Here is a 15802-nt window from a genome sequence, read left to right on the forward strand (position 1 = left end):
TATATATATATATATATATATATATATATATATTCATGGAAAATATGGATGAATAGAATCTTAGTGGATTGCAGTCAAGAGCGCATGAGACGCGCGTAAAAATTATTTTGTCACGGCCGGTTTTTGTCCTGCACAAGAAACGTTCGCGATTTGTTCGCACACCTGGTTTGCAGTGTTGTAAATCTGGCATGACTATCGCATTTCCCACCATTTAGACTCAGGATCCGACACCAGTTTATTCAATTAGGGGTGAGGTGGTATTGCCACTCGGCAATGCCTTTCTTTGGTGTCAACAAGCTAGACAATTGCATGACCAGTGAGACGTTAGCCAAGAGAGTTTCGGTGGCGAATTCACTGAGGATTAACCATAAAAACGTACCTCGGGTGCAACTTATCCTAATTACTCTCAGACACAAACACATTAGCAGATGGAGAAAAAGAAGTCTTTATTTTTAATAGATATGCCCCGATGTACGGGGGATCACGGGGAATCTGTTTCTATTACCCATGAAAAATTGTTACTTTGGGCCTATACAGTGGACATCTCTTAATCCTTAAGGAATCTAGCTGAAAGAAAGAGAATTCAATTTCGGAAACACAAGCCCGAAGGAGTACTACTGAAACAATGAGAAGTGCCGCGTGCCCCAGTGTAATTGAACTGCACGCTTTTTGACACAACTTAAAAATTTTCAACAAAACTAGCGATATTCACGAACAACTCAGGGATGCCTCCTTTCAAAAAGCAATCGCGAGCGGAGCTCTTAGGATTACCATCGAAACAATTAGAAGCGCTGCGTGCTTCAGTGCTATTGAACTGCAAGTTTTTCGACTTAACGGAAAAATTTTCAACACAATTAGAGTTATTCACTCATTCTAGACTTCGGATTCAAAAGCGCCTGTTTAGCCCAGCTTACTGGTTGTTGGTCTGTTCGCCGAGCTTGGCAGTTGGATTGCACCGCCAGTTGGATTGGACTCACTCAACCCTGCATTGACGATGTCACCTCGACTGGTGATGAAACGTTTGCAATCCAATTGCCAAGCTCGGCGAACAGACCAACAACCAATCAGTGCACCCGAGCTACCTACATTCCACAAGACTGCCAGCCCAGCTTACTGTATTGAAACGGTTGTCAGCTGTATAGGCATAGTGAGTTTTATGATTTCGCTAGTCGTCGGAAACCTCATGGGGAATATAACGAATAAGCGGATGTTTCTTAAGTTGGTTTGACAGGCCGAAAGCTTCCAGTTTTCCAGGATAATTTCACGGAAGTTGTGCCTGGAAAATTACAATGACCGTGGAATTTAGTCGATGCGAGTATTCGTTTTCAAAAGCTCTTACGAACATTTCAAAGATACCTCCTTTCAAAAAGCAGTTGTGAGGGGAAAGTGCGCTGTTTAGACAGATTTGTTTTTGGCTGATAGAATCAAACACTCAGAACACGGGTGCTGTACGACATTTGGTTGTCTGGAATGAGGCCAATGTTTCTTCGTTCTACACCTTAAGCAGTATGAAGAAAGCCATGACATTAAAAAATCTGACTACTCTTGAGTTTGAAGATTTTTTGAGGTGTTAGTATATGACTTTTGACAAGGTTCGCTTTGATTTTTCAACATCCAAGTCACCTCACTTTCAAAGCAGCAAGGTGCTGGACTCGATATTTCCGTACCGACCGTCTTTTCCAATCAATATTATCCGTTCGTTATTGCACCTACCTTTTGGACAAGTTTGAGCAATCGTGGGCGAAGGCTGCTTTGATAAATTTTGCTGTTGTCTGTTTCGGACGTTTGTCTCCGAGATTATATGACTTGGTATTGATTTGTTCCAAATAAATTACCACTCGTTTTTCGCCAAATCTGCCATAATTTCTCGTTTTTGTGTGTGCCGTTTTGTAGATATTCATAGATCTGGAACAGATGTTTTCAAGTGCTATTACGAAAGCCGTTTAACTGAAAATGGTAAATGAACCTATTGCAAGTTTTTTTCCAAATCTGTACGCAGTTCAGCATAATGAATCTGATATCGAAAATTGCAGTGGGAATCTTTGACGTCTTGAAACTGGATCAAAAGCCTGTTCTTATGGTTTATTTTCCTAAGAGTGTACTCAAATGACGAGGAAACAAGCCTGCTTGAACATATGGAACACCCTGTTGTGAAGTTTCAGAACCGAGGAAATAGTTCCGACCATATACACTTGGTTTTATTTTGAGTAGCCGTAATGAAGGAAATTAGGAGCTTTTGAATTTCTTTCCAAGGCACTTTATGGCTTCAACTGTTACGGTGTCATTCACATTCATTTGTTCGAGCTTGAGATAACTCAATGGTCAATGCGAGAGATCTGTGGTTCGAACCCAACCTCTGCGCCTCAACTTCCGTCGTCTAGGCTAGGGTAGTGGACAGTAGCTCAACACTCGTGCTCTGTTTGAGTGGTAGGGCATTATTCAGGGTGCTACAACTAAACTATTATTCATGGTTACTTCACAGCGATGTGCACTAGCACAGGTCTTCGTCTGCCCTTGTTTGAAGTAAAAACCTACCTGATTACATGAATCAAGGTTGAAATACTCCTGTAGGATATCCTCAAAAAATTCACAATCACCTTATAGGACCATATATGGTCAAGTAGCGAAAATAACCACAGCTCTTCATTTATTATAGGATTGGTGTTCCAGAACCTCCCAAAAAGACGAGAACCCAGAATACACAAATGCCAGCACTCCATGAATACCTCTATACGGCCTACGCCATAAATTGTCTTCCAGCGTTTTGGACACAACTGGACGTTGTGTCCACGCATACGGCGGGATGATTTGTGCGTAGTATGCACAAAAGTATACTAGTTTTGTCCATACGTAATAAAGTCAATACTTACCAAAAAGAGAGGTGACTTTTAACACGAACAGTAACTCCTTTCGGTACGTCATATTATCCTCTGCCCCATCTCTTCTCGTCGTCACTGAGGCACAGCTATCCAGCAACGATGATCTCACTCGCCTTTCTTACGGTCACTTTGCGCCACTGATCCTATCCTAAAAGTGAAGTTTTTGTCTGTAGTCAGTCCCCTCTCTGCATCGCCCTCCATCAAATTTTGGTCAAAGAAGGCATTCTTGAGGACGAGCCCCTTGCACAGAATCCCGCTTGTTCTTGAAAGATCTCGTTTCTGCTGTTTTTGGTTGCATCCACACCTTTGCAGCTGATTCCACACTCCGTGTCTCTTCTTCCGTTTATTCTACTCATAGATGAACCTCATCTATGCGAATGTGCGCATGTCATTAGTATAGCAGGTTTTCATCACTCAGTCATTCATTTTTTAGGCTTGTTGGTCCGTCACAAAGAGAATGGATCTTACCATGGTGCGACGGTTTGCGCACCACAGCGACAGATTGAGCTATACTGAGAGGTGTCCCCGCGACACTCACAGTCTCTCATACCAGGTTGGTCAATGGTTAAAGGCTTGACAAATAATCTCCTGGTTCTCCACGTTGGGGTGTGGTGACTTGTTCCGTAGAAGTAGCATTGCCTTTGTATTTCCGCCAAACACCGCTGTCTTACGGTTAGGCGTTTGAGCCAAAGGCTTTGGTTGTGGGTCCTCCTGTATAGGTGTGGGCACCCTGACAGTATCTCAGCCCACGTACAACCGTGACATCTACGTCTAGCGATAAACTCTACGCCAGCAAAGCATCGGTGTTGAACAGTGATATAACGTTCACGGTGATGATGATGGGTTTTGTTGAACACGGTCACATTCAGTCCTGCCAGATTCATAAATTCTTCTCTCTTTTCTGTTCATCTACCAGCCTCCCACTTTTGCTGAGTCTAATCCTTTCTCTCGCTCATCCAACTGTCTCGTCGTTTGCCTACTTTATTCCAAGGGTTTCAGTTGGTCCTCGCTTGTGGAATCAATGACTGTGTCAAAGCGCCTTTGTTTTTCGTTCTTATACCTACTTCCTTCCCGACCATTTGTTGCACAAACTCCAGATGCGTCCACTATGAATTTTTACTGTGATGTTTTCAGTACTGCTTCCTCCACACATCTTCGACTTGTACCAATTATTCAGCTTCCTTGATCGATAGAGGCCCTCTTTCACTGTCTGAATTTGTCGCCGCTCTTTTATTTAACCGTCGATACCACGAAAAATGCTGCACTGAAATCGGTTCTTCCCTCTGACCCCCACAATCGTTCAGTCGCTGAAAATTCCTACGCTCATTTAACCAACCTATCCAGTTTTTCTGCCCAAATGCCTAACACAACAATTTTGCCTCATTTTTAGCGGGCATTTCATCTTTGAAATTCTCTTCCACTTTGCATATTTTCTCCTCGGCTTCAAGTTTTGAACGCTCTGGTCAACATTTGCCTGTCCAAACTCCCCTGATGTTTCGCAGTGACTCTGCATTCGAACGCACTGACCTGTGTTTCCTACTGCCATGTTTCGAACCCAAGCTATGCTTCTCAACCGCTCTCGTCTAGGATTTGGCAACCTAACAACAGTACGACCATGTTGCTCCCTTCAGATAGCATGACAGATATGTACAGAAAGGCTGTTTTGGTTGCTTTACGCTTTCTTACCAATTTAATGTCCCTAATCCTTACAGAGGATATCATACAAGAGTTCCCCGCTTTCCCCTTGAACCACTCTTGCGGAAAACACCCTTTTGATGTCCTTTTAATATTTTGTTAGCCATTCTGTATAATTCCTTTTGTAGCTGAGTTTGGTGACTACAAAGAAACTGACTGCAAATCTTATGCATACCTCCGCAAGCACCATCGTCTACGTGCGGCCCCGGACTCGTATCTAATGCGGGTGATGGAGTTACATCAATCACTAATGTAAGTCTTAACCAAGTCTTTTTCGGAGCATTCCATTTCATGTACTATCTGTGGCCACTACTTTTTAGCTTCTTTTTGAGTGATCCCATACTATATCATTTCACGCACTCTCAAGTGTACTTTTCAACGCGTAAAACATTTACACGGGGCTATGGTTGCGGTTACAACGGTTTCTTGTCGAGTAGGAATGGTGGTTATGATTAGGGGGTTTCCCTTCTTAGTAGGCGGCGCTCGCTTCAGGATAAGTCAAGTGTGAAGTGTGCGATCAGAGCCGTTCGTTATCCTCCCGTGGATAATTTTGGTTTAGACTGAATGAAGCGCTTCAGATTCATGAAAACAAGACGTTGCAGTTTGGATCTGTTTTGGTTCGCTTTCTGCTCGCCTTTAGTTCTTAGGCAGTGATGATGGAGATGAAGATGACTGGTTACACCAATAGCCAGCGAGGTGATATTTGTTGGTACTTTGTCATGATTATGTAGGTCAGTGACTTTCACCATACCCCGTCCAACTCAGCGTTGAGTTAACAGCCGTGATGCTACCCGATTGATGCTAATGGCTTTTGATATCGGGATATTTCATTAACAATGTTATTGCTGTGGAATATTCTGTCCGCACTGTTCTGCGGCCATATTCACGTTATCTGGATATATATATATATATGTATATATATATATATCAGCATATAACTCATCCTTCTCAGAGGAAATTCCCACCGTGTTTGTGGCTAACCTGTGTGAAGTATGACAAATGGTATTTAGACGAGTCAGATCACTCAGGGTGGTTCGATACACTTTGGTGAGTGATGGGAGATGGAGAACACGGACAAGCATAAACGTGCTTTTCGTATCTGTACAGTTTGTCACTTGTGTCCGAACAACTGTGTTTCATCAGAATAGGAAAATCCTCTCGTGAACGTTTTCCGCGAGATTTTAGTCGACAACATTTTTGATATGGTATGGGTGGTTTTTAACTCTTGACATGTCATGATATGTCGCTGCACAGTGAACAACTGCTACAGTGAAATTAACCTCAACCTATCTCAACAGATCGTGTCTATTCCAATGCAATAGGCTGTCTTGGACATTGATTAAGTAACTTTGAATCAGCTGATCGCCAGTGGGTAATTCGGAACAGTCTACATACCAACGCTACTTAACGCTACTTAATCGGGATAGCCGAAGTTTCCCTGAATACGATGCATCAATTCTTCGGTTCTTCCAAACGCCAAGCAGAAATAACTCTATCCATGCTTAACATAATAAAGGTCAGAGGCACTAGACATGAGTTCACTAACTTTAAAGAAATCCAGAAGAGATATGTGACCTTTAAAAAGTTTGAACGCTTGATATGCAAACCTATTATATTGTGTTATGCTTGCTGTTGTTGTCAGGTGAACGTATTGCTTCTGAAAACCGTGTAGCTTGAGGTCTGATGGGAACGCTTCTCTTCAAACTTCTCTTCGCCCTCTTACAAAAGATGGCATTCAAAAATAGCTTGTTTTCGTCAATAGGGTGCCCACACCTGCGTAGGAGATACAGCCAATTAACTTACAGTCGTCATTTTCTGTAATTGTCGAGACCGCGGACTTTCCACTCGCCTCACCGCATAATATCTGACCTCAGATGTTATATCAAGATTTAAATCTTACAGCCAGGCTTTTGTTGCCTGTCAACGTGATGCACTGTTTCACTTCCTCATTTTACGTCCTTCGTACGCAGCAATATGTCATAAATTATGGTGTTGTTGGCTCGGAGGCATTGGGGTTTCTTCGTCAGCTTTCACACACTGTAACCGTTTTTGTATCCCACCGGGCCCCCACTTCAGTTGGATAATTTCACTCTCCCAAGCCTTCAAATCAGTGGTCCGAGTTTTAATCTTCCGTAGCTGCTGTGTAGACGAAATCTCTATAACTCATTCTGAAATGGACAGTTTTCTTTCCGGGGCTTCATTTCTCACAGACCGCCATGTGATACTTTATTGGCCAAGCTGAGCATGGTGATTTTTCTTCTGTAGTTACCATCGTTGTTTCTTACGTCAGCGAATGTCTACGCGTCAATTAGCTTCGCTACATGTAAATAGTCAGAAGGGTGGTATATGGTTTAGGTTGTGAGTACCAACAAAGTGCGCCTTTACTGACAAAGATCAGCTCACAACCAACTTGGGAAACGGGACCTCAAATGTTGCTCCTGTTGCGTAGTAATACAAACTGATTGCGGATTTCCTATTTCGATTCAGCTGATATCAGTTACGGAAACAAGCGGCGATTTGACCACCAAGCTCTGCTGCTCTGAGACAAAATTGATCCAGTTAAAGCATAGTTGGTGTCCACGCACTGTTCTGTCTTCACAACTCGGCAAAATACATAACTGTGGCAGCATGTTGGCAGTCGTTCCCCTACAAATCAGCGAGTCTAAGTGAATGAAGCGATTATATCCGGTGCACAAGAACTCACCACCTGGAAGCGGAGTCTGGGGATTTTTCAGCATCGTAATACTGTTTGTTGTCCGTTTTGAGGCGCAACGGATTCTCTATAATGACTATACATATTGGGATGAAATCCAAAAACGTGTCCAAGTGCGAGGCACCCCCAAAAAGGTGGAGGATTCATCCCTCTACGTGTTTCCTGCCTACAGCTACCAGCACCATTACTTGTACAACCGAGAAAACACGAATTTTCTTTCATTCAGATATTGAGTTGTACTTCGGTGCAGTTGGTAGTTCATCTCATGAAGCCGGAAGTTACAGCAACGAGGTCCGATAAGGGTTAAATTTATCGTGGAGGGAGTTGCTGTGCAAAGGGAATAGTTAGTACTACTTGCAAGTTTAATATTTTTCGCCCCACAGATGGCAAATTGCAGGACAGGCCTTACGAACATCAGAAAAGTTTCGAAGTTTTCGGTCCTTGATGCCAATGGCTTACTGTACCTTCTGCTTCTTGTTGTTCCAAATTATTAGATTAAATTATTAGTGTTTTTCATGACTCCAATTTACCAGACTATTTCGAAGCAACTTACGGTTAAAGACCCCTTCAATCAATATAGCTTGTGTGTTGCAACTCCACTCATGCGGAAGGTTTATACAACTGTCACACGAGTTCGACTATGAGTAAAACAGCTCATTGTTCCAAATTTCCACATACCACGTGATGCGCATCTTCCCGAATGCATCTCATTCAGTCGGTCTCCTAATTAGAAGGCTTTCGCATACGTTTAGCCGGCAGTTAATCCCTTTGAGCTTTAATTTACGCAAATTGTCTATGGAATTCATTGTAGGGCTTTTGCTCTTCTATGCTAATTTTAGTAAACATTGTCGATGAAAGTCCTGACTAGAATGTGCGGCCCGCATATGTTTTCTTCGACTCCAAATGGCTGAGATTAATGTTACTTGTTTCCACGGCTGTTTCCTTTTCATGCGAATTTGAATGCAGCTCTGCCGGCTTTTCTTTGTCCCTAACGGATGTCCTTACACGTGACTATTAAAACGTTTCTAAAGTTAACCATTCGATTTTCGGCCACCTTGTCGTTAAGGTGATGTTAATTGCGATCAGCAAGCAGAACGGCAGGATGGTTGCGACTCTGAATAGTACAATCTTGTCCTTCTATTGTTGAGATGGTTGAGAAGAGTTGTTTGTCCTTACCGCTTCAGAGTATAGTTTGTTTTTATTCGATTACTAAGTGAATATGTTTGGGGAACTTTATAATCGGTTACCAGACGAACTGTGCTTTCCTGCATTACACAAGATTTTCATTTACACTTAGTTTGATAACGTGTGACCAGCGTTCACCGCCACAGTGGAAAACCGTAATGTCTATTGTCTTCTGTTTGTTTCCGTAGTGGACTGACAAAATCGGAGGCTGACTATCGCCTTCTGGATGCCGCACGTAAAGTGGAACTGTACGGAGTTCTTCTGCATCCCGTAAAGGTTTGTTTTACCCAAGTTGACTGTTTCTTTCTTCGAGCTCTACCAAACCGAGTGAATTTCTTCTTGATCTTAAATGGCCTGTCTGTACCGAACAAACGGCTTGAACACTTATTGTGATGATTCACGCTTCCACAGTCCTGGTCAATAAATTGTTCGCAAACGTGACAAGATCCTTGCCTTAGTGATCGTGCTGCTGATACGTATAGGGGGGTTTTAATGGTAGGTCAATATGAAGACGACATCGGAACACAGGTTTTGTCTGTATACGGTCGATCTCCTAGATTTATCTGATGGCTGGGGAGTGTCCTTTTGTTTAATGTACTATCATTCAGACGTGGATAGCTTGGTATTGGGTGTTTGAACTAATTAATATAAATCGAGCAAATTGAGGTGTTTGACACATCGCTTTTCTTTACGTTGTAGTGCGGCGATAGTAATGCATCAGCTTGATAGTACAACCTGGATTTGTTGCTAGGTCAGTATTGATTTTTTTCGAAGGAAGGCGTTGACAGTATTCAGTTCAGCTTATTGGTCGCAGTACGATAAAAGCACCTAAGCCTTGTGCACTGTGAACGACCCATATCCCAAGTCTTCGTTTGCTACCAGGTGACTGTTTGCTACTGTTGCCTCGTGCATTGTTTCGCTAGTCTTACACTTGCACTCTTTTGCCTTGCCTCTACGTACTGCATGTCAACTGATTTGATGGCCTGACTTCATTGTAAACCTGAACTAGCTGACAAGATGTGAAATTGTAATTGTACGACGAACGTCGGGAGCCGTTACCACTTAGCCAAATGACAGGAACTAAGTTTTTCAAACTGTCCACGTGGAGATTAAGGCCGCAACGCAAATCCAAGTAAATGTCAATTGGTGGAATCACAGAGCTCAGAAATAAGAACTTCCTCTGCTTCGGCATTCTAAAGGGGTTCTTGTTTTGATAGTTTGACTGCATGTGTAAAAACATTTTCGCCATGAGTGTCTGCGTATGGCCTGTTGCTGCTACAGCGTATTCCGAGAATTACCGTACAGCATGGCAGAGCAGGTATGTCAACTGTCTTTCGTTCATTCTTTTGAGTTACTTCTTTGTGAAGTATAGTTATCCTTAATACGCTACTCATAAGGTTGCTGAAAAGTGTTTGACGGTCCATGACCGGTTTTACCCCTTTCGGGGCTCATCACTTAGCCACAGACCTCGAGTTTCCGTCAAACTCATGTTCTAATTGAACCCAAATTGCACGAAATTAGCGAAGTACACTCATTTGTATACCAATTTGGTTTTGATGGTGGGGTTCACCTGGAACCCAGCTGAATCTCTCATTGTTGATGCTTAAAAACCTCATAAACTAGAGATTCGGTTGGGTTCTAGGTGAGTCTCACGTTACGGTTATCCTCTTTCAGGAAGACTATCGTGGGGTGATAAACTGATGCAAATTCAACTTGACCATGTGGAAGTAGAACGCGGTGCCCACGGAAATGGTGCATACAAGCATGTTGGATTATGGTGTCGATGCTTCGCCGTAAGAGGTTGAGTAGGGCTAGCGCAGACACCTGTTCAACACTGTCCAAGTGAGTTACAAGAATCCAGTTATGTGAACAGCTAAATCAGTCGATGCCATTATAGTCGAATGAGATAGCATAAATACCGACTGCAGCCGATGACTGGGTGTATCCAGATGATATACTCCATATAAGTGCGCAACACTAGTGGCTGATCGGGGCTTTTCAAACGTTCCACCACCAGTAAGCGGGCGTTTATATAGCTTTTAAAAGTGCCTATCTAAAAAGTATTTATTGACAAGATTGATTCATTGAGGCTCAGCTTTTCTGTTCGTCAGTTGATCCATCCGTGATTTCTGTTACACTCGATTGGCCTATAGGATAGCTTTGTTCTGACAGACCTATTCAAACTTTGCTTTGTCTTGTTATGTTTTTTATGTTTGGTGATCCGGATACCTTCTATTTTTAGTGGTTTTTGTTCCATTTTTGGCTCGTTCTCAAATTGCATTACGTTGTGGTCCAATATTCTAGGGTTTGACTGGTTGGCTACGCTTCCTCCTTTTCTCCTGTAAAATTACTGTTTTCCTTGCACCTAACCGGTTAATCCGATGCCTCCTCAATTGTTCTCTATTTGTTGGGCTCATATTTATTCGCTGTCTTTGAGCTTTCCTCCTACTTCTAGGAGTTCTTCATCTGGTTCTGTTTGTTATATTTGGCACTGCAGTAACAAAGTTCTGTTGTTCGCAACGGTTAATCAGCACGATCAGTCTGAATGTGTTGAAGGGGTCTTCGATAGGCTACCATGCTAAGAAAAAAAAATCACACACTTTCGTTTTTCTTTGTCGAATGTCGTCCCAGTCAAACTCGTGCTCTCCCTAGTCTTTGAGCACGGCGTGTTTAACTGTTCTCATGTGGTCCCGTTGAAAATCTTCTTTCCGTTTGTCCAAAGCGGTGTTTCTTTGCAATCCTCGCGTTGCATCTTGCATTGCGTATTGTTGTCCATCATTAGATTCAATCTTTCTTTAGATTTATATGGTGCTGTCTCCATAGTGTATCCGGGAGTTTTTAGGCCACCGACGCATCACGCGGTCGTGAAAGTCTTGTGGTCAATTTACCACTCTTCTTCCCCTAAAGCTACCGCGTTGATCCTGTAGGGTTTTCTGGGCGATCGGCAAATAAAATTTCCTTGATGTACTTTCCTTTGAATGACATTGCATTGACCTTCTTCGTCCTTTATCTTAGACTTCAAAATCTGTCTGAGTGCAACCTTGTCTGTAATTATTCGGTCGGTTGTTTTGGAAGCTTCGATTTAGGTCCGAATGCGTTTGTGGCTGTCTATTTGACGATCTAGTAATGAACGTATCCAAAAATGCCCATTTTCAATATTTTCTTCCGCCATAAATTGCCTGTTCGGAGTGGCGTTCAGTAATGGGCAATTCATCCTGGTGAGGAAATGGTCGCCCACTTAGCAAATTCAAATTTCTGCCATAAATCTTGAACCTGGCTGATCCATGGGTCTGTCACAATCCAACGTTTAATAGTTTACTACCACATGATTTGATTTATTGACAATAAATCCATGTTTACAGGATGCCACGGATGAGGACTTCAATTTGGGAGTCACTTATGTCGGAATCGTTGTGTTTCGAAATTTCTCACGTGTCAATGGATTCGGATGGGTGAAGATACGCAAACTTTGTTTCAAACGACGAAAATTTCTTATCAAACTCCATACGTACGACAAGTGAGCTTCATCCTGGTGAGGAAATGGTCGCCCACTTAGCAAATTCAAATTTCTGCCATAAATCTTGAACCTGGCTGATCCATGGGTCTGTCACAATCCAACGTTTAATAGTTTACTACCACATGATTTGATTTATTGACAATAAATCCATGTTTACAGGATGCCACGGATGAGGACTTCAATTTGGGAGTCACTTATGTCGGAATCGTTGTGTTTCGAAATTTCTCACGTGTCAATGGATTCGGATGGGTGAAGATACGCAAACTTTGTTTCAAACGACGAAAATTTCTTATCAAACTCCATACGGACGAACAAGTGAGCTGGGAAAGAGGGGTAATTTATTGCTTATGATTAGTGTGGTATGGCACATAGTTCGGTAGATTAAGAATTAATTTGATAACTTTTGACAGATCAGGTGTTTCCGTTTTGCTTTCCTTTCGGTACTTTGAATGAGAGCAGTTCACCATAACTGTCCCTTTTTTCGTAAAATGTCCATAAGTTTTCCACTCGGTTCACACGATTCATTTCACAGGATGTTTCTTGGGTTGTTTTACTCTAATCATTACATTTATACTTGTGGGTGACCTTCCAAATGACCACAGGCAGATGGCTCGACCTAATCTGCTGAGAGCATAATTCGACACCTGTGTCCGTAAGGGAGAGAAATTACCTGGCCACAGACAACCCTTTTGCAAAAGTGACGACACTACAAAGCTGGGGAAAAGGTTAATTCTAAATATTTTCACAAAACGCTATAGAACTAACAATCAACAAATCGGATGATCAGTAATTTTAAACCAACTATTGACATTTTCATGGAGCTGCGTTTTAATGACATTGCTTTTTTCCTGAGGTGCTGTGATAGGAAGCGCTTTATTTTATGGCGTCGTGAAAAATAGCAGAATGTATCAAATTTCACCTCGTTTTGTTCTTCGAGTTATCTTCCCTTATCGATGGAACACTTGTAGTGGACAACATTACCAATCTAAAGAGCTCGAAAAGCGTTAAAGGAAAAATAAGATTTGACTGGCAACAAGATATCTATAGTATTCTTTTCATGTGCAGCTGTTCTAGCCACTCAAAACTAGCCGATGAAGAATCTTGATTGGATCGACAGTAGTTTTCGATATACTCATGCGCTCGAAAATTCAAGTGGTCAAAGTAAGTTTTCTTCTCCAGACGTTTTAGGTCGCTTAATTCAGTTGTGAAAGAGCACCTATCAGAAATCCTTTGTCCTTGAAACGCTAGGTCAAATGAGCTAGTCTTGATCATTTTGACCGTATAAATTTGGGAAAGTTAGTTTCGGCTTACGTTCCCCACCCTCATGTGTCTTCGACTGATGTGGTGCTTATTCAAATTAAAATGGTTCACTGCAATCATTAGCATGATCACTATGTCACCTCGGTGGAGGCCGGCGGGGGGGGGGTCTGGGCTATCTAGGTTTCCGGTTCATAATGAAACGCAGGTGACTACATAATGGGGCACTCTAGATAAAATTGTCTCACCTCTCGACCACTGAGGATGGCCTGAGGGACAGATGACTGAAACTACCAGCGAACTCGGCCAGGCTGGTCAGTGCGTCCTCATACGTTGTGATTGGTGAGACCGTAGTGTGTTGGTCGTTTTTTTTACGCGTGCGCGTCTCTGTGTTGGGTTGTGTGCCTGTTTGAAACCTAGCCTTGATATCAGACTGTTGTCACGTGTGAACAGTCATGTTTGGTTCACCCAAATCGCACAGTGCACCGGCTGCGCGGCGCGCGTTTACAATACCCGAGCACTTCGCTCAGTTGTCCACGGGGCTCGGTATTCGCGCAATAGGATTGAATTTCCGAAAACCACGAGATGTCTCTGATGGACTAAAATAGACAAGCACTTGGGTTCAGAGTAAGAGTCCAAATGTCTTAGACCCATATGGACATCTAGGGTTCTCAGAGGTGTTAGGACAGTATTCCACCAATCTTTTTCCGCTAGAGGTATGATTGCTTCAGTGGACAATAATAATGGGTAAGTTGCAAATATACGAACGTAGATTAGGGTGGTTTTTGGTTTGAGCACATGCTCAGAAAAATTCAATATTTTGGCGTCAAAAGCTTGATTCCACTAGCAAAGTTTTGCAGCTAGGACCTTTGTGTGGCCGATGGACTCTACTGTCCACCCAATCGGCAAGTTCCGCGCACCACAATACAAAGAGACGCACACATGCGTGTTCGGAGTAAGGTAATTCAGGTTGCTCTCTCTCCACGCTATTGTGGTCCTGGTTACGCGACCGTGAGGGCTCACTCACTGAATACTGATGCCCATCTAACGTTCAGGTCATAGTCCGGGATGTTTCCCTTCAACATACGGCTGATCAGGCGGCCAAAATTTGTTCACGTGTACTGCTCGCCAGTAAATGAACATATCATAATAAACATCCGTGTTAGCTCCTAAACCCCGAACCTAGGCCTTGACGAGCTTTTGTGTGCTCTTCTCGTCTCATATAAAAACTCCAACCAATGGGTTGTGTTAAGCACTTCACATCAGTAGAGTTAAGGTTTCCACACACTCTTAAACTTCGCATTACCATTCGAAAACTAACGTGATTTCCTAAATAAAGTGGCTAGTTCAAAATGAATTTTGGTGTCGAGGAATTTGTGTGGAATTTTCTCATTTTTATGAGTTGACTCTAAACAACACAGCAAGAATGCTAGCCAATCAAGCTTGTCTGAAAATTTTCCGACATTCAGCAGCGAATAAAGAAGCGTTAACTTATCATTTCCCTTCTTTTCAGTTTAAATTCGGATTTAGACCTATTCATATTCTATTAGAGCACCTATTTTTTTTTAACAAATCCCTTTTAAATTCCCGGCGGAGCCTTCCCTTTCGGAAGAGAAAATCACCGATGGACAAGAACAAGTAAAGCTTTTACACACTGAGATGAATTTCGCTAACTCATAGTGGAGACCAAAACTTTGTCGAAAGTAAACACACTTCATTCTCTTCGAAGACGCAGGCAAAACATTGAGGAAAAACGTATGGGCAATGTCGAAGGATACTACTCACAAGGTTGCTGAAAACACTTCGAAATCATAAACGAGAGATTCACTTGAGTCTCCCGTAAAAACCAAATTGATTTGCAAATGAGTGTATTTCTCGAATGTCGAAGGATATTTCTTTTTCACAAGAAGAGCGCAGTTTGACATGAGGTCTCACGTACCTCAAACAAACAACCACTGGCTATACTACTTCTTCAGAATCAGACCCGTAGCAATCTCATAGTGCCTTCCTCATCAGAAATGTTTTAATTAGCGCTCTCCCAAAGGGTGCGGCTCCCAAACAGGGATCCTAAATCCCCCGGACGCTTACATTACTTCCCAACTTTAGCAGTGGCGCGCTATCTTTATTTTCCTGGTAAAATAAATGTTAATTTGCATTCCCTGTATAATTTTTTCCTGCTCAACATAGGAGTGGATTGCGACTCATTCTACTATACAGGACCAACTCAGCTGACTGGGTCCTTCCTATCCTGATGTGCTTTCATGCAAAACGAATGCATCTTGTGGAAATAACGCTTCAATAAGGTTCAAATGAGGTTTTTTGAGCGTCTGCTTGAGTTCTCAGCTCTGCTGAGAATTTGCCGAAGCCATGTGAATTCCTGTGTTCTTCGTCAGAGACGACAAGTTGGTTTTTAATAGTGGCAATAAAGTAATCAGAAGATAGTCCTTAGGCATCGATTTCTGATTATTCACAATGAAAAATGAATACGTTCTCAGGCGTTACTTGGCTTTCCAACAGACTGACTTCACTCGTAGATTGTAAGCTCTACCAAACTTC

General features: G+C 42.4%; 1 protein-coding gene across 1 annotated transcript in view; it reads left to right on the forward strand.

Moving 5' to 3' along the window:
• The window catches only part of T265_09180 (hypothetical protein), a gene marked incomplete at both ends in the record, with an annotated part of 59093 nt that overhangs the window by 8840 nt on the left and 34451 nt on the right, over positions 1 to 15802 (forward strand). The window contains 2 exons of the mRNA XM_009175191.1: positions 8661 to 8748; positions 11835 to 11989. Of these exons, the coding sequence (XP_009173455.1) occupies positions 8661 to 8748; positions 11835 to 11989 (243 nt within the window). The remainder of the gene's footprint in view (positions 1 to 8660; positions 8749 to 11834; positions 11990 to 15802) is intronic.

Source organism: Opisthorchis viverrini (genome assembly GCF_000715545.1).
Source record: "Opisthorchis viverrini unplaced genomic scaffold opera_v5_261, whole genome shotgun sequence".
NCBI lineage: Eukaryota > Metazoa > Platyhelminthes > Trematoda > Opisthorchiida > Opisthorchiidae > Opisthorchis > Opisthorchis viverrini.